This window comes from Pseudopodoces humilis, chromosome 2 (genome assembly GCF_049639895.1).
Source record: "Pseudopodoces humilis isolate 2021_Gansu_Grassland_sample_001 chromosome 2, ASM4963989v1, whole genome shotgun sequence".
Lineage (NCBI taxonomy): Eukaryota > Metazoa > Chordata > Aves > Passeriformes > Paridae > Pseudopodoces > Pseudopodoces humilis.
This window is the reverse complement of record NC_142201.1, coordinates 86,331,281-86,354,989: the sequence shown is the minus strand read 5'-3', so window position 1 is coordinate 86,354,989 and position 23,709 is coordinate 86,331,281. Positions and strand designations below refer to the sequence as shown.

General features: G+C 38.6%; 1 protein-coding gene across 1 annotated transcript in view; it reads right to left on the bottom strand.

The window, feature by feature from the left end:
- Nucleotides 1-3,262: 3,262 nt before the first annotated feature.
- TULP3 (TUB like protein 3) overlaps nt 3,263-23,709 on the bottom strand; it is a 33,070-nt gene continuing 12,623 nt past the window's right edge. The window contains exons 2-11 of the mRNA XM_005531027.3: nt 22,365-22,416; nt 17,430-17,592; nt 15,364-15,540; nt 13,180-13,310; nt 11,195-11,392; nt 10,546-10,658; nt 10,044-10,158; nt 8,043-8,141; nt 5,968-6,139; nt 3,263-5,427 (exon numbers count right to left, since the gene is read on the bottom strand). Coding sequence (XP_005531084.1) covers nt 5,294-5,427; nt 5,968-6,139; nt 8,043-8,141; nt 10,044-10,158; nt 10,546-10,658; nt 11,195-11,392; nt 13,180-13,310; nt 15,364-15,540; nt 17,430-17,592; nt 22,365-22,416 — 1,354 coding nt within the window. The 3' untranslated portion in view covers nt 3,263-5,293. The remainder of the gene's footprint in view (nt 5,428-5,967; nt 6,140-8,042; nt 8,142-10,043; nt 10,159-10,545; nt 10,659-11,194; nt 11,393-13,179; nt 13,311-15,363; nt 15,541-17,429; nt 17,593-22,364; nt 22,417-23,709) is intronic.

Here is a 23,709-nt window from a genome sequence, read left to right as displayed (position 1 = left end):
GGGCCGGCCTCGGATCCCCGGGAACGCCGCCGCTTGCCCGGTGCTTTCCCCGGGGCGATGGGCCAAGCGCCCGTGAGGGGCTCCGGCCCCGGGAACACCCCCGCGCCGCCCGGGCAGGGACGCGGCTCCCGGGCTCCCCCCTGCGCGCCGGGCGCAGCGGCTGCCGAGCCCCTCAGAGAGCGGCCGTGATTGCCAGCCGGCACCGCGGAACCACTGCGAACAGCCGCAGCCCGAATCGGCGGCGGGCTTCCCCCGAGGGCAGCCCAGGAACTGAGCATTCGCCCACCCACCCGCAAAGCGGTGTTTCCCCTCGGCTTTTCTCAGTCACGGCGGAGCTGCTCCTTCTCTACCTGCTCGTACAGGAATGCCAGCGAGCTGCGCTAGAAAATGCTGATACGAGACTGAGAACCGTACTAGCGTTGGGAAGCCACAAGCCACATCCCCAAAACAAAAGCAGTAGGAAACCAGCAAGTTTCGTAAATGTAACTAACTACATCCTAGCAGCAGCTCTGGGAATGCAGCTACATCAGCAAACCAAACTTTTCAGTTTGGCTCCAGCATTGACTGATTTTGTCACAGATTGCTGGTGTGCACATAACTACCCGTGAAGAGTAATATGGTTGGCTTTCTTTAAAACTTAAGTATACTGAAGAAATTACCTATAACTTATTGAAGTCTTTTCTAAGAACCCGAAGCTAAAAAAGCTCCTAACTCTTTCAAATTGCAATGAAAATTGCAGAGACCTGGAAGCGGGTCCTAAATGTGTCCTCAGGCCTCAGAAACCAAATGGCAAACCCCATCAATTTCATAAAAATAAGGTTTTCTGACAACTGTAGGAATGGAGAGTATATACAATATAAATAGGATGATGTAATAAAATTCAGTGAAACTATTTTGGGGAGTTGTTTTTTATTATATAAAGCCCTGTAATTAATTAATTTAGTCACTGTTTCTATTACGTTATATGAATTTTTAAAAAAACCCTATGCATATGAAAGGTAATTCACTTCTCATCACATATATTCAGTGGGAATTCTAGGCCAGATCTCATAATTATGTGACTAACATTGTTTTGCTCCCATTTCCTTGCCAAATCAACATAGCTCAAAGAGAAGGAATTGAAACCTATTCCTTCCTGTGAATCATCACACAAATTGTTTGCAGGACTTCAGTCAGTTGCAGATGGAAACTCACTCAGGAGAATACAGGTTTTTTAGTGGTGGGCTGTTTGGGTTTTTTTACTGGAGCTAATGCAGAACCAAATGATTCTTAGAACAGAAAGCTGAGAGTTAGGCAAACTCACCCCAACTCAACTCTCCAACTCTATTTGTACTCTATCAGAATTATTTTCTTAATGCAGTTTTTAAAATAAAGCCCTTTTTTTTCCCCATAGTAAATTAGTATTATTTTCTCTATAATAAATAAAGGGCTCAATTCAATTAAGCTTAAAAAAACACCAACTTTAGTTTTCACCAAAATTTTCAGCTGTTTTGTTGCAGCAATGGGTTGCAATGGGTCACCTTGTATGGAGAAGTTAATTGAATGAAATTATCAAAATTTCCAGCCTCTGGAATATATTCACCCATTTAGTATTCTCTAAATTGAATGTTAAATTACCAAAGCAGGTTATGGTTACCTTTGGCCTTTACCTTAAGCCATGTTGGTGAAGTTAGTTTGCTTCTGAATTTTTCTCCCTTTTTGGAACAAAAGAAGTGACCTCCAGCTTTCAGTAAGGAAATAATAATTTAGTATAGAACACCTTAAGGGATGCAATGAGAAAACAGCAACTATAGTGTACAGTTCAAAAGATACAAGAGTTAACACTGGTACAGGATCTCTGCCTTCTTTCCTGGCAGGGCTTTCAATTGTCACCTCATAGTGGGAGCTGGCTGTTTTCCCTGTTAATAAGGGAGCCCTGACACATCAGTGTTTCTTTTCTACTCTTTTTCATAACTGTACGCTGAGCCAAATCTCTTGGCCCTAGGATTACTTAAAGGAGCATTCTTAATTCCGACCCAGTTCCAAACTGTGGTTAGGTACAGCAGTTCAATCCTCTGGCCAAGATGAGATTCCTGACTCTGTGAGAGAAGGAAAGCTGTCCATAGCTCCATTCCACATGAACAGCCCTTCTGCACGCAAACTCTTAACTCAACTTGTGAATCACAGGGAAGGGTTTGCTTGTCTTCTGTACCAGGAACAGGAAACCTAATTTGATGTCAACTGAGAGATTTACAGAGCTGTCAATCCCAGCAAGTAGAGGAGCACACTAAGTATAAGTGTAGTAATTATGCTAACAGCAAGAAAAACTCCTGTCCTACTGCTACTAAATTCAGCAGCAAAACTTCAATGGGAGTGAGACTCAGCTGTAGAACAGCAAGAAATCATTCACTGTCATTTTATGTTTGTAAGCCCAAGAGCCTAGAGCAGCCTAGGACCCATTTCCATCTGCTAGGCCTGCCTTTAGGATTCCAGTTTAACCATTTAAAATGCTTCTCTAAATCTCTCTAGAACTTGAAGCACGTTACATTTGCATGTATGCAACTAATATTACTGTGTTAAGAACAAATGCCTAGTCATGTTTCCCACTTAATTTTCTCTCCCCTCTAAGACTAATTTGGCTCAGATGGAAACAGAGGTGCTTTAAAAATAGGGCTTGCATGTTGAGAGCTGTACCACTTTTTGATTATCAGATCCATCATATCTCCTCTTATTGAGGTTCATACATCTCTCAGTGAAAATAGGAAAATATAACCGCTTCAACTTGATATTCTTCCTAGCCTTGTATGACTTCAGTACCTGATTCAGAAAAAATATGTTAGTGTACTTCAACAATTGAATGGGTTCAGATGGAAGGTAGGAAAATGCAGTAAGAACCATATCAAGTGTCCTAGCTGGATGCTAGGAAAAACATTAAAAACATGGGGCAGAGAAATTGAACTAGCTTAAACAATCAAATAAAAACCAAGAACTCTAGGGTAAAACCTGGTAATGGGAAGGGTGGATAAAAGTATTAGAGAAACTACCCTTTGGGTGGAAAGTATTAGACAGACTACCCTTACATTTATTCCCAGATTTCTAAGTGTGTGGGAAGAACATCCAACATCACAAAGAAAGAGAACTGAGAATTACAAAGGAAAAGAGGGAATAAGAAGACAGATGATATTCAAGAAGATAGGAAGAAACTGAGGTACTATGTCATAGAGAAGGAACAAAGTACACCCACAAGTGACAGCAAAATTAAAAAAAATAATTTAGAATTAAAGACTTTTCAATATATAAATTAGTTTATTTTCATTTAGATATAAAAGTTATAATTACAATTAATGTAAAACAGTATCTGATAAAGACAACTGAATCAGTTCATCTGTCTGCATAATTTGACTGAGAGGCTGTGACAAGATCATTTGATGTCAAAAATTGCTTGAAGAATCACTGCTGACAAGGCTAATTAAGTAAAAGGATGTTTTCTGGGCACACTGAAAAAGATCTTGAACCAGAAATTAGCATCCTGCCTTCAGGTCACCCCCAAATAACATAAGGCAACTTCTTTCACACATTTCTAGTCAGAAAAAATAATCAGACAGGTATACAAACTGACTTCCTTTCCTGGATGGGCAGAGATAATGCAGAACCATCAGCTAAGACTTCAGAAGAGCACAGCTGAAAAACACTGCCAGGTCTCATCCTCAGCCTGATGAGCAGAAAGGCACAAAACAGATCCATCAGCATTCAAGTTCTCTTCATGGACTGCTTTTCTGATAAGATCATCTCAAGAAAATCTCAGCAGCTACTGAAAAATGCTCATCTGAAAGATACAAGAGCTGGACTTCTCAGCCTCAATTAATATTTTACAGTTAAATACAGCATTTACTTTGTGATTATGATCATTGTTCTTTCTGGCAATATCAGAAAACGTCCTCACAAAGTTTTGTTAATTTGAAAGCGCAAGTGATATCTACTGCTGCAAAGACAACAGAGAACAAAAAGCAATATATCTGCTCTTTGCAGCTTGAAACAGAGTTAGTCTGCTGACAAGGACAATATCCAAAGCTGGAGAACACCTAATGCTTGTCTCAGTAGAGGGACGAACTTATCTGAGTCATCATGAATATGTGTAAGAGGCAAGAAGCAGGCAAGACAGTAACTGTTCTCTGCTTCAGCACAGAGAAGTGTGCACTGAGGCCTCCAGGCCACACCGTGCTGCAATCCACTCTGGTGAGTTAAGGCCACGTGAATCAAGTGTTCCATGCTGTGACACAGTCTCCATACTGTACATCCAGTATTAAAAATGGAACATTGGAAGGACACATTGCAAAGCCTTGTGGTACAATTACATTAAACTTATTGGTGCCTTTGAAAATACCTGTAATCTCTTTTAGAGGTAACTCCTTCTTATAGTCAGGTTAAAATTATTTATACAAAATCTACTTTAATATGTCATGCCTTGAGATAATCTCACATTAAAAATTAAAATTTGTCACAAACTTATACCTAAAAATGTAGCAAATTTCATGAACAATGGCAAAATTAAAAAATATTTCTGATCAGTTTACAATCTAGATTCACTCAATCAGAACACTGTTTTTCAGAAGTGGTACTGTATATTGTTACAATACTATCTTCTGCCAAATTCAGCCAGATTCTACCATCTATTCAGTCTCATTTTTCACATGGTTAGAAGTAACAGAAGTAGCAATGAATATAATGTCCCCCACTGAAAAGGGAATGTTTGAGATTTGATTGTTCTTCATTTGGTAAAAAGACTGTCAAGGGATAGAGAGAAATTAGAATATTGAAAGGGAAATGGAGTATCAGTCTTAGCAGACAATCATTCCACAGAGTAAAAGAGTTATATTAGAGCCAATGTCTTATTCCAGCTGTTTTTTTCCCTGAATTCATCTGATTAGGAACTCTTGAGTAGCAAGAATCCCAGGCTTTGTGGCGTTTTCAAGGTAAATGAACATATAGCCATTATTTTTCTAATCCTAGCTGCAAGGAGTTCCAATAAGTGGGCTTAGCCCACTCTCATGCAGCATCTGTAAACAAGGATTCTAAAAGCAGAATCAACACCAACAACAGAGACATCACCTAGATTTCTTGTTCTTCTGCAATCCATACAGAGATTGCTCTGCTGTCAACTCCCACAATGCTCTGAAGGCTGGAATTGGTTTTCTAATAAGCCTGCAGAAGTCTGTCCTCCATTTCCCTCCCAATATGCTCTTCATTGCTACACCTAGAACTCTTATGAGATGTAGGGGTGGGAGTGAGTTCCATGTTTCATGTCTGTAGCCCCTCATTCACAGACCAATTTACTATCAAAGCTGGAGAGTCCAATAGCAAAGGCCTGAAGAGCACAGAGGGGGTAATTATAGTCCAGAGTGAACACATCTTCTGCTACACGACCAAACTGCATCACGATGTAGTCAGCTGCGGAGAAAAGACGTTCAGAGATGAGCAATTTCACAGTGAAGCAAAAGAAATAAATAAGCCAACAACAACCAAAACTAAAGCCAAACAAAACCCAACCACAAACCCCTCCCCACATCTGCCAGTCCTAAATATATGTGGTTGGTGTATCCATCCTTTCCCACTAGAGTGGCCTTGAAATCTGTCCTCTACAGTGACTGTGCTGTTCTAGAGATTATTTTTCTTCTCAGAATCAAAGCTCAAACCATTCTTTTGCTAGCCTGAAGGTGCTGTATTAAACATTTTCTTTCATTTCAGGAAGCTTTAATTTGCCCTCTCTTTTGCTGCAGTTATGGACAGCAGAGTCCGCACCCACCCCAGAAAAAAGGAGGCTTTATATAATTTTCCTGAGACCTCAGAAGTCCCCAGTAATTCTGAGCTAGCTTCCTTTACCCAGTTTCCTTCCTCTAGAAAGGGTGTCCTATTCTTCCCAAGCCTCATGAAATAAATTAGGTTCTCCTTGTTTAAATAAGTCCCACATATTCTCCACCAAACTCTTACGGTCATTGTCATGGACAATCTGGAAGTTCTTCACTGAGGCCTGAGTGACCCTCCCATGGAAGTTCAAAACATAGGACTGAGTATCATCATTCCAGACTGGAGCCTTGTTGTGCAACTCAATGAGGTTCTCTAAATTTTTGTTTTGCCATTTTGACAGCAGACCCTCATGTTCCTGTTCGGAAAAAAAGAAATACATTTATCAGATTTGTAATGGCTCTGCCTCTGAGTACCACCTCTCTCGTGTGTGCACTCCGTCACTTCATTCCCTGTTTAATGAAACACAAGGACATCACTTAAATTCAACCCTACTGAATACTTTCTGCAAGTACCAGGAACATACTTTCATAGCTTTCCAGTCCAAGCATTCCTTTTCACTCAATTAAGTAAAAAGAGGGATAGGGAAGGAGGTGTGTGTACAGGAAAGGGAGCAATTCAGAGTCCACAGATAATTGCCATCCTGCTGGCATGAATCTCTTCTCTCATCATCTTTCTCTGATCCTGTTGCAACCAGTTTCCATTTCTAACATTCTAAAAAAATTAATTCTTGAAAAAAAATAAAATAATCTACAATTAACTGCACAGTGCCAGGCTCTGAGGTGCTTCAGTAGAAAGTCCAAAGGCTGCAGTAAAATGAAAGGTTTAATGTCATCCTATTGGGTCTAATGAGTGATGCACAGTATGAAAATCAGAGAAATAAAACCAAAAAGATACAAAGAGGAAGAAAAACAGCACATTAAATTTGACAAACAATTAATTACAAGGAGATGCAGGTTGTAGTGAAACATGATATATGATTTCATTTTAAGAGTTCTACAACAAATAAAATCCAAACTATACGTGCTAAAACTCTGAAGAAAAAGAGTCCAAGCTTAAGGTACTAATAAGAAAAAATGCTCAGAAAACAACCTGTTGTGGAGGTCTGACTGATATGGCTATAATATATGCTTCAGTACTATAAAAATATACCATAGTCAATTTTTGAAAATAACCTAAATAAAACTTCCTGTTCATTTTAGTTACTTTTTAATTTTATCTTTATTTTTTAAAGATGCAAAACAAACACCTGAGAACTGGCACCAATGAAGTGCCTTTAGATTTAGGGGAGAAAAATAAAGCCAGGGCCACGGAACCATTACTGTACTAATGGGAGAGATGGCAACACCAATTGGAAGACAATGAAAAATGACCACTTCCAGATATAATTTTTCTGACCATTCACAAGAATTAAATCTCTTTTCTGGGTTATCATGACTCTCAATTTCCATTATTGAGGATTTTTTTCTCTGACCTCAGGAAATACGTTTTCATCCTACTCATATCTACTCATGAGATGGCTGCAAATACCATTTTCTAGCTTAAAACATTGACCACACTTTTCAGTTGGTACCTCTTCTTTCTGCCTTTTGGTCTTCTGTCACCAAACATAAAACCCACATTAAGGGAACCTAACGGTTTTCATCACACACCTTCACATACCGTTCTGTTAGCTTTTAGCTTTAATGCCTCTCATATCTATGAGAAATCCTCCCTAAATACTCACTACAAAACTCTGTCCTTCTCCTCATCCCTCCTCCTTCAAGAATCCTCTTTTCTGCTACTCCTACAGAAAGGCTAACAGCATTCTGACCAAAACCATATTTATTCCCTTGCTATTGCACCAGCAGTACCTTATCTGTCTATTGCCTATCTGTTGCAATCCACATTCTGGCTAAGAATACGAGGTCCTGGGAGAAACAAGTGTGCCCTGCGTTCATCCAGCCCCCTGCACAACAGGGTCCCACCATGAGGGTGGCTTGTAGGTGCAACAGCAACAACATAGAGACAAGTCAATCACATTTAGACTGACCAAAGGACCCATAAGGATACAAACACTATTCAGAAAGCTACAGATTAGGTAGAAAGCAAGAACAAATTCATCAACACATTTAGGCAACATTATATTTACTCTCCAGGAGACTTGCTAAAAAAAAGCCCAGACTCCTAAAAATCCTGATTGTCAGTAACTGGCCAGACCTCTACAGGGAAGTTTTAACCTCTTCCTTCAATCTGAAACATGAGCAAACTTCATAACTCACATTTCGTGGACGGATTGGAATTCGCTTATGATTCATGTTCATTCCTGGAATGATCACAGACATTTTTCTGGGACCCTTAAATCCTAAGATATTAGTTTCCTGAAAGACAAGGAAAGCCATTATTTTCAGTAAATGAGATACTTCACCTCAGAGAAGGAAAGACAGCAAAACTGAACTTGTATCAACATTTGTACTGGTTTTTAGAATTTTGCTGGCTACAACTCTAGCAGCAGTTATCTAACTGCAATTGTGTTTAATCACTGAGGACTGCTTTCTCTCCCTTTCTCATTTAGAGAACAGTCTAAGGACATATGCATGGTATTAACTAATTTGGAGATATGCATGGTATTAACTAATTTAGAGTGAATTTCTTAGCCTACAGAAACATTTTCAACAAAATTACACAAATGTAATTTCCAGGCATAAGTTTTTTGCATCTGAGGCAGTACTGTGTTGAAATCTTGCTAGTGAGCAAGCCTTGAGTATGATAAAAGGCAAAATATCTTTGACCTGATTATGTTGTCTGTATATCACCAGTTAGTCTAAAACAGCTTAGTTTTAGACTAGTTCAGTTTCTGAACAATGACTGACATTTTTCTTCAGGAGCTGTTATTTGTGTTTAAGAACACACAATTCTCTCAAATCACACTGTTTTATAAATGTTTAAGAACAGACCCAGGAAGGGAAATGTTCAGCAACTATCCTAGCTTCAAACTTAAGCAGATTTTTCCAGAGTACTGAAGGAGACTGTTCCAAGTGGATTGAGTAGAAAAAGCAAAGGAAGTAGCATGCCCCTAGATTTTTTGAAGTGAAATAATAGAGGTTGCAGCTCCAAAGACCTTTGTCTGTGTCTGCAAAATGCGTTAATGTGTTAGGAGCAGCTGTATAACTTCTGTCAATCAATTCAGCACTTCTAAAAGATTCTGGCTTTTAATTGGTCTTTGAGAATTTTAAAGGTTATCACTGACATTGTTACAGAACACTTTAAATGGACCCTTGGATTTTGGCTGATATTGTTAAATAAATGGTTTCAAAAATACCAGGATGTATTGTAGATAAAAGTTCAGAATTCTGAAAAGCTGACTTTATATTAACTGTCTGTGCTCATTCTAACACCTTGCTGTGCCCAGCTACACAGGAAACTGAAGAATACTATATACAAAGAAAATATCTAGTGATACTTCTGTAAACAAGCGAGTACTGGAATCATCACATCAATTTTTTCCCAAGTGCCATTAAGATCAAGAGCAAAAGCAAAAAAACCAAGATGCTGCTCCAGTAGGCTAATGCATCTTTAAGCTAAGAAAAATAAAATTTCTTCCACTTGACAATGATTGTTTTGTAGAGAACCTCAAATTTTACTCAAACTGTACAACTGGAATACAAAACAATGTGACATGAGAACTCTCATATAATTCTGTAGTGCCCAAAAGTGCCTCCTTACTCCAAATCCTATACTGAGGTGACTCACAAGAGCAGAACATCATCTCTAAAACAGAGCTAGTGAATCACAATTTACCCTGGAAACACATCTTAGCACCAACAAGCTGCTACTGAAATAATACTAGCTCCTTCCTATCCCTCAAGATGCCCCTGGTTCTGCAGAAACTAATTCTGCTTCACAGGGTATTCCCAGTTCCTTCTCAGAGTCTACCAGATGCCAGCTGGGCCAGAGGCAGTTTGCAGTTCATGCTGTGGCTGGCTCCATGTAAAGCATGTGATCACACTGCCACGCACTGAATAAGCCAGATAAGAAGGTCATAAGGATGTTAGTTCGGGTGTTTCTCCCACTCCTGACATTGATTTCTTTTTTTCTCTTTCTTTCATTAAACTTGTAAGAATTTATCTGTGAGGCCTCTGCCTCTTGTTGTATCTGGTTGAAATTGGTCACTTGGTTCCCAAGTTAAGTGAAGGAGGCTGGCCGCAGCACAATTTTGCAAGCTGTGTTTCCTCGGTAACCAGGCACAAAGAAAGGGGCAAAAAGGGAGAGGCAGTACTTACATAACAAATAGCTGCGAGCTCCTGTCTTGTATGAGCCTTTTCCACTAGACTTTGTGCCTTGACTGGGTTAACACCATGGTCATAGACTGTAAATTTGGTTCCCATGAGGTTTGACCTAATGGCAGGTTATGAAAAAACACAGAAAGAGAGACATCAGTAGAAAGTTTCGTCATCTTCTGAAAGTATTTGTACAGCACAGCAAAAACACACACATCTCCTGCCATCTGAATCTTCCTACTGCCAGTTCAGTGAGGAGCTTCCATGATGTATCCACGTGAGCCTATAACCTATCCCAGAAAAGCATTTAGACAATTTCTTCTCTGAGTTGCCACAGTGAATGGTAATGCTGAAGAAGGCTGCCAACCCAAGTGAATACAGATTACATTGAACAGAGCAATGTGAGTTCATTCTCTTTGAATTTATACCAGATTGCCAGTCATAACCACAACTCAAAATTAAAATCCTGTCTCAACTGTCTATAGTTTTCATCTGTGGTTCTCACCTGAGTTTTCCAATGAAACTTTCCCCTTTCCGAGATAAATCAGTTGGGTCAACTGATATGAGGTAATTGGATGTTTTGCTCTTCTTTCTTTTTCTTCCCGCAAGAAGGAATGTCTGGCAAAACAAAGCTTTGATCAAGACTGGCGCTTTGTAAGAATGCAGAAGCATTGCTATCCAAACTGTTATCTCTCCATTTCCCATATGAATTCCCCTTTTGTTCTGTGCTAATATTACTGTCTCCATAATTTTGTTCTCTTCCAAACTGCCCAGCTTGAAATCCTGTCCCCCCATGAGCTCCTCACTTGGCAGCCTAGATTTAATGCAACTGTCATTTCTCTTCTTCCCTCCTTTTCTTCTGGACAAACTCTGTCTTCCTGCTCTTTTTTAACATCTAACATTTTTATACTTTTGCAATTTAATCTCTTACTGTATTATGGCTTTTAAACCACAATACATTGGTAATTACATGCTAATTCCCTCCTTAGTACCTTGGTCAAATATAAGTTGTCCTCATCTGCATGATGGCTCTCCTCAGCTACTGGTTTATTGGTTTTTTTTTGGTTGGTCTTACCAAAAGCTCTCCCCCTTGCTCCAAAAATATTCTGTGGTAGGAGTATAATAGCCAAGATAATGTGTGCTGCTTCCAATACCTTTTTGTTGTCATCCCTTTCCAGATGCATGTAGTAAGTAGGGAAGAGGCCCCGGTCCATTCCCTTTTTATCTCTAGTGATTCGACACTTGACACTAATTCCACGGGGTGCTGGGCGCAATGCAAAATCCTCCAAGTTCTCTACTTCTCCCAGCTGTGCATCTGCCTGAGGGGATGGACTACAGGAAGCACCTGTTTCCTATGGGAAGAAGCATCACATTAGCAAATTAACATCAGATCAGAGACTTTGGTATTCCACAAGAAAACAGTGGTTTGTTGAAATGTAAGGTATCATGTCTCCAGAAAATACTGGGGAAAGGAAGGTTAAACGAAGTACCACCTGTGTTTCCTCAGAAGAAAGCAACTGAAGGTTTTACTCTGAGGAAAGACTAGGTCTCCAAAGGGAAAAGAGAAAAAGTACCCATTAAGCAGACATGAGTGATTTACTAGAAAGGGGGAAATAAGATGAGATGCTGTAAATATTCTAAGCAAAGAACCTCTTTGCTTTTAGAACTTCAAACACTGTGGAAAATAAAACGGTATGATAAAGCAGGACTGATGGATGCTGCAGTAAGACAGGCTGGGATTTTGTGACTGAAATGAGTGCTGAGATTATGTTGGTTCAGAACAGTAGCAGAAGTGGAGTAAGCTGCTGGTGGAACCATATCAACTAAATGCTGGAAGAGCTTTAGAACTATGTGTATAGTCAGGATGCATAGGGCAATCAAAGGAATTGGAATTCTAATGGCAATCTGGTACAGGTCATTAAAGAAATTTTTTCTTAGAGATAGCTGAATCCTGTGAATTGTAGCACCCAAGAGATTCCTCTTTGACTGGGCCTTCAAGATGAAGTTGCAGATTTATCCCCATTCCCAGCTACAGCCAGTAGGAAACCTGAATGAACAGCACAGACACATACATAGATTTGAAATTCTCTGGAGGGTCTCACCCCTTCCCCACCTCCAGCACCCACCACCCTGTATCTCCAGCACTTTGCACCCACAGCCCAGTCTCCCAAGAAGCTGACACTCAGACCTCTTGCACTACTCCCCTACTAGTGCAGGGCAACCTACACACAGTCACCTCACAAATACACTCAGGTGGGTCTCCCACAGCATGGACTTTGAAGGGTGTCCAGCATCCATGCTCAAACCTTATGGTCTTTATCTGGTCTGAGCTAGCTCAGACCCTGTGTTGTCCTGATGCTAGTCTCTTCCAATTCACTGGCTAGTCTAGCACAATTTGTCAACATACGAATGTATGCATGTGTGTATATCACATACACACACACGAACACATGCACACGAGATACAGAAGTCAAGTTTCAGAAAGAGTGGGACATGCTGAAGTAACCAAGGCATAAGGCTTGGACAGACAATCATACTGTTTTGCAGTTGTTTACACATATCTGATGCCTTTTACCCCCTTTAATCCTTGTCTTCCCATGCTTATTACTCCCTGATCTACCTTGATACCCTTCTTTTCCCTCTAAAGTTCCTTCCCCAAAACATCCCATATGATGTTTGTCCAATCCCAGCATTCTCTGTTCCATTCCAAAATTCTGATTCCCTTTGAATCCCTTTGAATAAATGCTATAAACCTTCAGGAAGAAATCCCTCCTATGTTTGCATGGCATTTCAGAGCTTCTCTGAGTCATTTTGGTGAATTTTGCAGAGACAATGGCCCAGTCTGTCTCCTTGAAGGGTAATAATGCTGACTCACTGTGTTCCCATATTCACTGATTAGGCTCCCTGGGATCCTCCACCCACAATTGTTCCTTTAATCATTACTAAGACTTCATCATGTTTAACTCCGTGTCCCTTCAGTCAGATAACCTGACAATCTTGACCCTTCTCTGCTTTCAGGGAATAATATTGCTGGCTACCTTACTTGCAGCTACTGTATTTTAACCCAGTGCTCCAGGGGTTAGCACTAAAATCAGGTACGTGCCCGGTGCTTATCAGAAATTGATTTCAAGACACTTACTGCAAAAGACTTCTCGCTGGATGCAGAACTAGGCCTCTCAGATTCAGGGTATGGTGAATGAGATACTGGTCTCTTACTAGCTTCTTCCTCTTCTGTGTCCTCCTCATCAAAATTCAAACTGCCTGAAATTCCTGTCAGAATATAGGATTAAGCATGTAATCTCTGAAAGAAGGTGTCGTGAGCTTATGGCATTACTAATTAATATATGGCTCTTGAGTATTTATTCACACTCTTAATTTCTGTTTTTTCAACTGCTGATTCTTAATTTCTGTTTCAACTGATTTTCTTCATGTGTTATATCTCTTCCTGAGCCTTGTAATTCAAATTCCTACTGATATTTTGCAGCAGTCACTGTGCAGATGATTAAGCAGCTGTCAGGCCTTTATTAATATGGATTTTACTTGATATTCCATGACATAACATATTGCTTAGTTTATGTTGCCACTGAATTAATTTTGCATATTTTCATGCAAAAAAGTCCTCCATGTCTGAAGAACAACAATAATAAAAGGAAATCCAGATTGATATGCTGACACCTATCCCATAAATTGGGCGCTGTACAGTTTAATCCTTTACCACTTTCCCTCAGTCTTACACACATTGAAACAGAGTATGTCAGTTTTTCAGTAAGAGCCCCTCCTGTTCTTCTATCAGTACCAAAAACTCAGGTACATAAATACTAATAATGACTTGATTTCTAAAACTGAAGCACAGACTGAAGTTTCAGGACTTATTTAATCTTAACCTAAGGACAGTCATGTATAAATGACTGTGGGTATATAACTAAAATAACTCTTCATAAAGACATTTATGAAGAGGTTCTGTACACATTACTATTTGTTGTGTCCTTCCTCTTAGAACTGGATCATCAATTGGTCATTAGGAAGAAGTTCTTCACAAAAAGGTTGACTGAGAGTTGGAAAAAGCTGCCCAGGGAGGTGGTGGAATCACTGTCCCTGGAGGTGTTTAAGGAAAGACAGTAAGTGGCACTAAGTGCCATTGTCTAGGTGACAAGGTGGTGTTAGATCACAGGTTGGACTCAATGACCTCAAAGGCCTTTTCCAACCAAATTGCTTCTGTGCATCTGAGATTTTGTTCGATTGAGTCTTTTGATTATTTTCTTTAATTTGACTGTAGAAAGAAAATGTATCTAAAGCATTATACACATTGAACACAGCCTGCTTAACTGAATTATTTTCTGAGAACATATATTATAACAATGCTCTGACATGGCACTGCAGAGAAGGGCACTGCTGGAAGTCTCAGATAAAACAGAAAAATACAGTCTTGAAAACCTGTCAGTAAACTTCCCAAAGGACGTTTGGGAAGAGGAAAGGCGTTGACCCTGGTACTCCAGCCAATTTCAAAATTCACTGTTTATATTCCACCTCCACTAATTTCCCCTGAAGTTACTGGATATTCTCTCATCTTTCCTTTTCTAACTCTTGTGTAATGTTGCTATCCATAGGTAAGCAGCTGTGCCATCTGACAACTAGATGAGAATACCTCTGAAAGTGATACCTCAATACATGCAGTGTACTGGAAACATTCTACGAGACAAACTCTGCAGAATAAAAACAAGCTGTATATTAAATTAAACACTAGCCATTATTTTGCTGCAAAGTGCTTAGGCTGCATGCAACAAAAAAAGGTTTCCTGTAGTACTGGTAGCAACTTAAAATACTTGGCAGACAGAGCTTGACACTCCACTAGGGAATTACACAATGGGATATAACTATTAAATATATAACTCGAAAACCGCTGACAGTGACAGACTCTGACTCAGAAAAAACACCTTTCCTATTAGTCTCCTAAAGAGTTAAATCATGGCATTTAATGAATGGTCCTGCTGTTGTAAAAGTATTCAAGCATCTTATATAACATACCTGAAATACAAACACCCGAAACTTTAGCAAAGTGTGGTATAGCATTTTGTCAGCAATTTCCTTGGAAAGACCAGAAATTATACAGTACATTGAGAGACCCTTAAAATATAACTGGTACATTCAAATAATATCAGGAAAGGGAACTGCAGCACTGCACTTACACATGCTGTAGAATCTTTTTTTAAAAGTGATATCCTACAGACATTTGTTTAATGAGTCCTCATTTTTTAATGCTACTGAAATAGTTATAAAAGTAGAAGAGCCCCAAAAAAGACATTTTCCCATTATTAACTCTTACCTCGTTTCTGTAATATTTCTTGCAGATCTGGCTTGCTTGCTGTATCTGTTACAGCCTCTCCATCATTTTCCTTATCTGCATTGTCTTCTGGTTTGGTAGATCCAACAGACAGAGTTTGGAGCTTGGTTCCCAAATCCTGCACTTCTGATTTCAGGAAAGCAGCTGGTCCATCAATGCCTGCAGGCCAAAATGAAACAGAATTCCAAAGTCTAATTTTTTATGGCCAAAGATGCATCCCAGGATGCATCTTCCCTTCCTCTAGCATCTCTGTTTAAAGTACTGAAATATACTTGTTCAATTTTTTTCAGACTGCTTGGGAGGACTCAGGCCTGACTCTGGTACAGAATGCCTGTTACCTTAAACATATCAGTTATCCATTTATCCCTTTTTTAAATATAGTGATTTTATGTAGCTTTTTACAAGGACTTAAGCAATTAAAACAAGTTGTATTTGTCGTGAACATTGATAGTTTTCAATTTAATTACAGACATCTCTCTTATTTTCTTTTCCTTCACATTGTCTGTTTGCTCCTTTGCCAGTGAGTACCCTACAGTGAACACCAGAAATCAATTTGATAAAAGTATTTACAGCCATAGACAGAAAAAAAACCTCTATCTTTTTGTTAGAATGAAATTTCCATGATTAAACCATACAACACAGCTGTGCACCACACTTCTCAATTGGTGGAGGCATCTTGATGTCAGGGTCTGGCATAACACGTAATAGGTAGCACACAATATGCAGGTGTAGTTACAGCTTTGGATTTCTTGTTTTCCCACTGTATTTCTTCTTAAAACTTTACTGCTTTATCTAGGCATTGTATTTCTGACATGCTTACTGATCGCTTCTTAACAGGTCTTGTTTGCACTGAGGAAGCCTCAGAACTATGAAAGGTAGTGAATGAGCAGTTAAGTTTTCATTTGAGTCTTACTGGACTCCTACCTTAAAAGTTATACCTTTCTTATCTCTCATTCTCTTCTTAACTTAAGAGTGCCTTTTAAGAGAAGCTTTCTTACACCTGATTTTCAAGACATAAATGCTACCATAAACACCACCACTTTCCTTCCCATCCTATGATCCTGAAAGGCATCTGGAGAACAAGAAAAATATTCAAGAGAGAAGGGATAGCATAGTTCCAACTGTGATCTTCAAACCAGGTAACACTCCTTGTTTGGAGCTTTAAAATTCTACTGTTCATTTTAATTTGCTATTAGCACAATGCTTGTATTATAACACCCTGCAATAGCACACATATCAAAGCCTTAGAATGTTTCACATTATTTTCTTGATAGGCTGATGGGATCCTGTCTCTCATAAAAAACTCCCTGTTGCTAGAATGTAAGGATTTCATTGCTGCTCTTTTTATCTCCTTGCAACATGGGAGTCTTAAGGCTCTCACTACTGCATTTCTTTTCAATCCTAAAATAATGGTCACTATTTTACTGCCATGTTTTGAGGTCACCAAGTTATTGCCTTTGGCCCTGACAGCACTTTGTGCTTGTGACTTTGTGGACCACTGTAACCTGTCATGTTTCAGTTGTGTCAATGAAGCCCACAGAAAACAACAGATGAGGTAAAAACCATCAAGAGCCTAACAGCATTCACAACACTTTTTGTTTGCTTTCTCTGCTTTATCATTCAGTCATATGCAACCTTGAGGTGGAGAATGCCATGACATCATAAGGAAACACCATACAAGCAGTCATTATAGAATTATTTTCTTTATCTTTAGGAGATTTTTTTTTTACTTTGGATTTGTATGTCCCCACCTTTATAGAAGTTGCCAGCCCATTTCTACAGCTCTTACAGCCTAACCCAAGGAAGAGATTACTCAAGGGCACAGGAAGATTCACAGTTGTCACAAAAATCCAGGTGAGGTTTTTGTTTGCTTTCACAGCTTAGTATTGCTCAACCATACTGTACTATAATTCAGCTTTTGTTTATAGAAAAGTATGTAATCAATCTTATCACTTGACCCCTACCACAGCAATGTAAGCACCCGTATGTGACATAATGCATGCACTGGGATTTTGGAGAACCCTGTTGCAATCAGGTTGATTATTTACCATGTAAAACAACATCACTGTGGACAGGGGTAAGAGTTTCTACTAAAGGAGTCTGCTCCTCACTCCCTTTGGGCTTTGACCTGCGCAGCTTGGCCTCAGGATTTGGCTGTACCATCAACGGATCGAGACGTTTCTTCCTCTGCTTCTTCTCTAGAAGGGCTCTCTGTGGAATAAAGAAAAGCAGGAAACAGAGATGAGTAACCACATCTAGAGAGGCAGAATCCGCTCCTCAGCCACTGGCAATGACATGTCCCTGATCAGAATCTCAAATAAACCTGAAATACTCTTGCAAGCTCTTACAAAAATCCTACACAGATATTATTGTGGTTTTGGAGTGAGATAATGATTTTGATTCTCCATGAGAGGTTAACATGGGCACCTGCTTATTTTCTGACCTGTCTTGAGACTACTGGTTAAATCCTTTCACCCAGTCTCAACTGCAGCAATCCTTAACACAAACAGACAAATTCAGCAGTCATCCATAACCCAGTATGAAAGAGTCAGGACTTGCAAAGGAAAAGGTTTTTATCTAAAAAGCTATCACCTTATAGGGAAAACTTAAAGCAAATAGTTCCCAGGAACCAATGCTGATAGATAAGACTTAAACTGCGGAGACAAATAAATAAATAACAATAATTGAAATAGGCATGATCCACTAAAAGGAAATTTGATCTACCTTGCAAAATTTTTCCGTATAATTCAGGACTGAAAGGAAAGACTGGTAAGTCCAAATGCTAAAAATTAAAACATTATTTCTCCAAGATTCATATACTTTCAATACTTAATATTTCCTTCTCAACGAGAAGGGAAACAACTTCCAGACTTAAATCAAGGCAAAAAGGGATATGGTGTCATTTTAAAGACAGACATCCTTAGTTCTTAAAAACAAAGGTGATGCATGAAGAAGGAAAAATCATATTCTAGTATTATGCACCATTATGCAAACAATGTGCAAGTTCCTTACAGCAGGTGCAGTTTATCCATGGCTGTTTCTTAGGTATCTGAACACCCCTGAAAATTGTTTTTGATGACAGAAACCATTTTTCCATCAAATTATTTTCAGTCTCGATGCATCCACCAGATAAACAATTTATCAGTACGAACAATTCAATTCACTTGAGACGCAGACATTTTTGGAGTCATTTCCTCTCCTGTTATTCTTTTTCTCTTGTTGTTTTTTTCTTCTCCTATTAGTCTTTTTATCTCAAGTGAGATTAGTTTCTCAGGTAACCTCTTCCTGAGGAATTTCAACACAACTCAGCCCTTGATTCTTTATTCTGTCTGGCTTTTTCACTTTTTTACTTATCTAAAAGAAAAAAAACAAAAAACAAAAAAAAAAAACCCACAAAAACCCAACCACCCAAACTCCAAACCAAACCAAACATACAAATACACCTCAAATACAACAAACAAAAACACCTTGAAGCAAAATTACTCTTTTAATTTAAACTCAGAATTACTCTTTGAAGACTGAACTGTAATACAGGTAGTGTTTGCTACTGCAGAATTATTTGCAAGGATTATCCTGCAGAGCAAAAATTACACAGAATTCCAAAGAGAATATCACATTGGTCTAGAATAAGAAAAGAAACATAAGCAGTAAAATCGAATTCTTAGAAACTGCCAATTGCAGATCTGCTTTCTAAGAAGGTAGTCAGACCTTTCAGAAGAATTTACATTGGTTTGTATTGTTCATTCCTTTTTTAAAATTAAAGCTGAGGAAAAGTAAAAAAATGTAATTATAGTTTATATTTCTCTGAAGGAAAGAAAAAAAACAAGAATCAAAACATTACACTGAGAATAAGGATTTGAGAAAAATTGTTGTCAAGGCTTCACTACCTGACAAATAGGCAAGAAAAACAAAAACAAAACAAACAGCAAAACAGACACAACCTAAAGGCAGTAAGAAAATCAGAAAATATACAGCTACTGTTAGAATGCAAAATTGAATTTGGGATGACCACAAGATGTATTAATTTCAAGAGTTATTTAGTAGATTATTCTATTAGATAAGCTTTTTTAAACATTTCACTGCTCATCAGTCTAAATTTTAATTGTAATTCTTATACATTGTGTTACATCAAAGAGTTTCTAGGACTCACCAATCCAATCAGATCAGCTTATATTAAAATACAGTTTACTGCTGGTAGATGTGACTGAACTTCCTTTCTTGCAAGAACTACAGGATAATCAAAGTGACTAAACTTGATAGTAACTTAGTATTTTTTTAAAGGCTTCTCTTTACTACTTTGCATACTGAGATAGAAAAAATATGTGCAAGTCCACTATCAAGACAGCAAACAGTAGTTCATTTTCTCTCCATAAGGTGGCAGAGCAGCCTGCCCTTCCATACCATGTATTCCCGATAGTACTCCACTAAGTAGAAAAAGGAAACGGGTATTTTGTTTCATTTTGTCAACTAATTAGCCGTTTCCTCCAGCTCTGTGTAACAGTAAAAATTCATATACTATTACTACATAGAATGTAGATAGTTCATGAACAGGGCACCCATTAAATAAATAACACATACTAATTATTATGATTTCTTTGGGATTTTGTGCACTCCATGCATTAAATACTTCCAGAAAAATCTTAGAAAACCGTAACATCAGAATATAGGACAGACAACTGAGGATCACAACTACCAACTCCTATTCAAATGAGCTTTCAAGAAGTCACATGAGAATATCTAGTGTACTATTAAGACAACTAGTTTAGTATTCTCTTTCTTCAGCTGTGATGGCAAGAAGCTGATATACTGAGGAACGTTCCAACCACTCCAGTCTTGAAGGCGCAATCCTGTGCTACTTATTTGTTGGTACATTTCTAACCCTAGCAGGCCATGCAGGATGAATCCTAGCTAGGGAACATTCTCTCCTCTTCCAGCTGCCCCTTAGCTCATGCTGGGGCAGCAGTGACAATGGCACCAGTGAAACTCCACAGTCAAGAGTAATGCACCACTCCAGAAATTCAGAATTCAGAAACATGCCAGGCTTCGTGCTCCCCCTGCACAGGGAGATGGCAGCATTGCACTTGGAGCTGCAGACGCCTCAGAAGACTTAAAAATACTCTACTAATGAGGAAATAAGCACTGCCTGAGCAACCACAAGCTCTTGCCTCAAGGAAAAGGCAGTAGTCCAAGAGAAAAAAGCATCCTGCAGGCAGAGCTGGCCCACAGATGGAACTTGATGTCATGCACTATTATAAATTATATTTTACTGCAATTACAGGGTTTCCAAACCCATCATAAAGATGGATGGACAGGCATGTCTCTGCTATGGCTTATTCCAGATTCTCTGTATGACAGAGATTCTATATATAATCCTGCTGGATTGAAACATTTTTCATTTTTAAATTCCAATTCCTATAATTGTTTATGACAAATTTATCAAGCAAGGTATCAACTAAAATCAGCAGCAAGTCCATCATATTTGGTAGTGATCTCCTATTGACCCTTGTTTCTTCAGAAGGTACAGTACTATTCATGTAAAATTAGACTTTAATATTCAAACCTAATTCTAAAATCCTAAATCAGAGATGGTTAGCACTTCCCAACTAATTTCATTTGCAAAGGGCAGGGTATTAAAATATATTTAGTAAAATTGTCTAGCTTTTTCTTTTGGAGATGATTACAATCTCAACCAAATCCAAGAAAGATGGAAACAAATTTGCAAAAGGAAACTAATTATTTAAACTGACCTCTTCATGATGCAACTGACAGTTGCTCTGAGGGAATTCCACCCAGTCCAGCAGCTTTATTTTGGAGGAATAGCCATGCATCCCCAGGGCAAGGCCTGATGCTAAGCAAACACTGATCACAGTACCCAGCACAAGGAGACAGTGATTATTACCAGCTTATGACCCAAGATCAGTTCTAAAACAGACCCTGAGGTTCATCACCAAGTAGTCACACCATCCATAGCTTTGGAACTTCTTACCAAATGGCATTTGACACTAAATGCTCTTTTATAGATTATTTGAATTAATTCTATTTTTAAATAAATGGTTTGTTTGTTTTTAAACAAGTGTCACTTGATAGTCTAGAGATAAAGGACTATCGTAGCTTCCACAAATATGACCAAACATACATTTTACCTCTTGACTCTGAAGTGTTTTAGATAAATGCTTTTATAGACCCAGCTAAAGCTGGTAATAAATTCAGTGCCTGAAATCAAAGCCTAGCAAACTCCGACTACAAATAATGACCAGGTTCTGATAAAGAGGATTATTACCCACTGCAACAGTTCCCTGAAGACTGTTGTGTCTGGACTTAAAGATCCTCAGCTGAGAAAGCACCTTCCTAAAAACCATACTTTAATTTAAACAAGATGAGTTTAATGCAAAACAGTGATCTGTGGTCCATGTGAAATGGCCAGTTAGAGAATCCTGAGTCTCACATCTTCCTTCATAAACATTTGAAATTTCACAGAGAAAGAATATTAAGGATGGATACTTCATTGCTTTGAAGAATATGGTAATGTAAGCATCCAGCAAACAGCACTTCAAAAACTGAGACCTATAGCCTAATAATTGACCCATGCTTGGCTGTAAATATTTGCAGCATAGGAAACAAAAAAATGTCAGAAGAGGCTGGAATCCTTTTCAACAGCAGTGTTAAAGAGATCATTATAGGTGAAACCATTCCTTTGATGCAAAAAAAGGCTAATTCCCTGCAGTCTTCCCATCTTTTGATTTATTCCTGCTCTCTAGCGACTCAATCCCAATGAAATAAGACAACATATGAAAAATAAATTCATCAAATACATCAAGTCTACAAACCATGGCAAGATTGACTTTAACTAATGAAAACCATGAAAATCTCCGAAGTCCATTAGACCAACCCCCCATTTTAGCACTTCACCCCCATTTCTCAGGTCTCTAATGGGCTGTTTGATTTCCTATACTTTTTTTACCAGCTTCAGCACTATCATTTACCTGATTCTGTAGTTTCAGCTGTCGTAATTTCATGCTTTCATCCTCAAAGATGCTGCAAAAGCAAAATAAACAGATTAATTAATTATTCGTATTAAACAGTTTGCATTAGAGCATAAGATATTCTCAGACAACAACTTCATCCTCAAGACTTAAAAATGACTGTTAGACATTACTTCCATTTCACATGAAACCAAGTCACAAGATATTAAAAATAAAACACCATATTCTGTCACAAATAAGACTGAACTCTGGTTTAGTCCCCTTACTAAACTGTTTTGAAAAGATTTTGAAAGCACCAAAGGCGTCATTACTGGATTACAAACCTCTGTTGGGATAGGGCTAGGAGACAGTTTATACCTGAAGGCTTAACACAGTTCAGATTGATTCAGTAAAGTCCCTGCTCCTTCATAGGATACCCTATTCCAAATTAACTCAGTTTTGTCCTGGAGTCAAACCTACATCATTTTCTCTTCCTGCCAGACATTCCAGAACTACTGTTAATATCTGAGAAAATCTGTGTTTGCAACATCTGACATTAATTCCTAAAGGCAAAAAAAGAATTATTTCCCTATTTCAGTATTTTATAGATAAATTTCATAAGAACTCTAATTTTTTTGTTCCAAATTGTGTTCCATATAGATTTCCCATTTCCTTTTGTATGATAATGAATTATTATATAAAATGCAATTTTGAGCATTTTATGTAATTCATGGGGTAATTAACATACCCCACAAAAGGGAAATGTTAATTGACTATTAGGCACATATTCTGCCAACCACAGTTGTGCTCTTTCCTTCAACACAACTTCGACAAAGACCTCTCTGGAAGTGAGAAAGCATCAGGAAGAAGATACTTAATGTGGGAAACAAACAAACATTATATATTTTCTTAATAGTATGCAGAAAAGCAGGGCAAGCCACAATTTCAATTTAAACAGGAAATTCTCTGTCTAGTCTAGGTATCCATAAATGTCCAACGATGTGAAGTCACAAGCTGGCAGTCAGTGCTGAATATAATCCTGACAAGGAAAACCAGAGATGGAGAGAGACGGAGAGAGCAGAGCTGGGGTTTCTGCAAAAAACATGCCATGAAAATTGGATTACAGAACAGAGAGCTAAGGAGAGAAGAAAAGCCTGAGTCCCCTTAACCCTTAGCAAACCCACATTTGACTCAACTTCAGGCAAGCAGATGACAAATCAGACGTCCTTAAAGACAAACTACCCCAGTAAACACAGACACTGCTCTGGAAGGTTGAAACATGCACCAAAAGAGTTCTGTACACATATCATATATAACAACTTGTATAGCCTAAAATTGATACTAATTGTCCAACTAGTAGAATTTT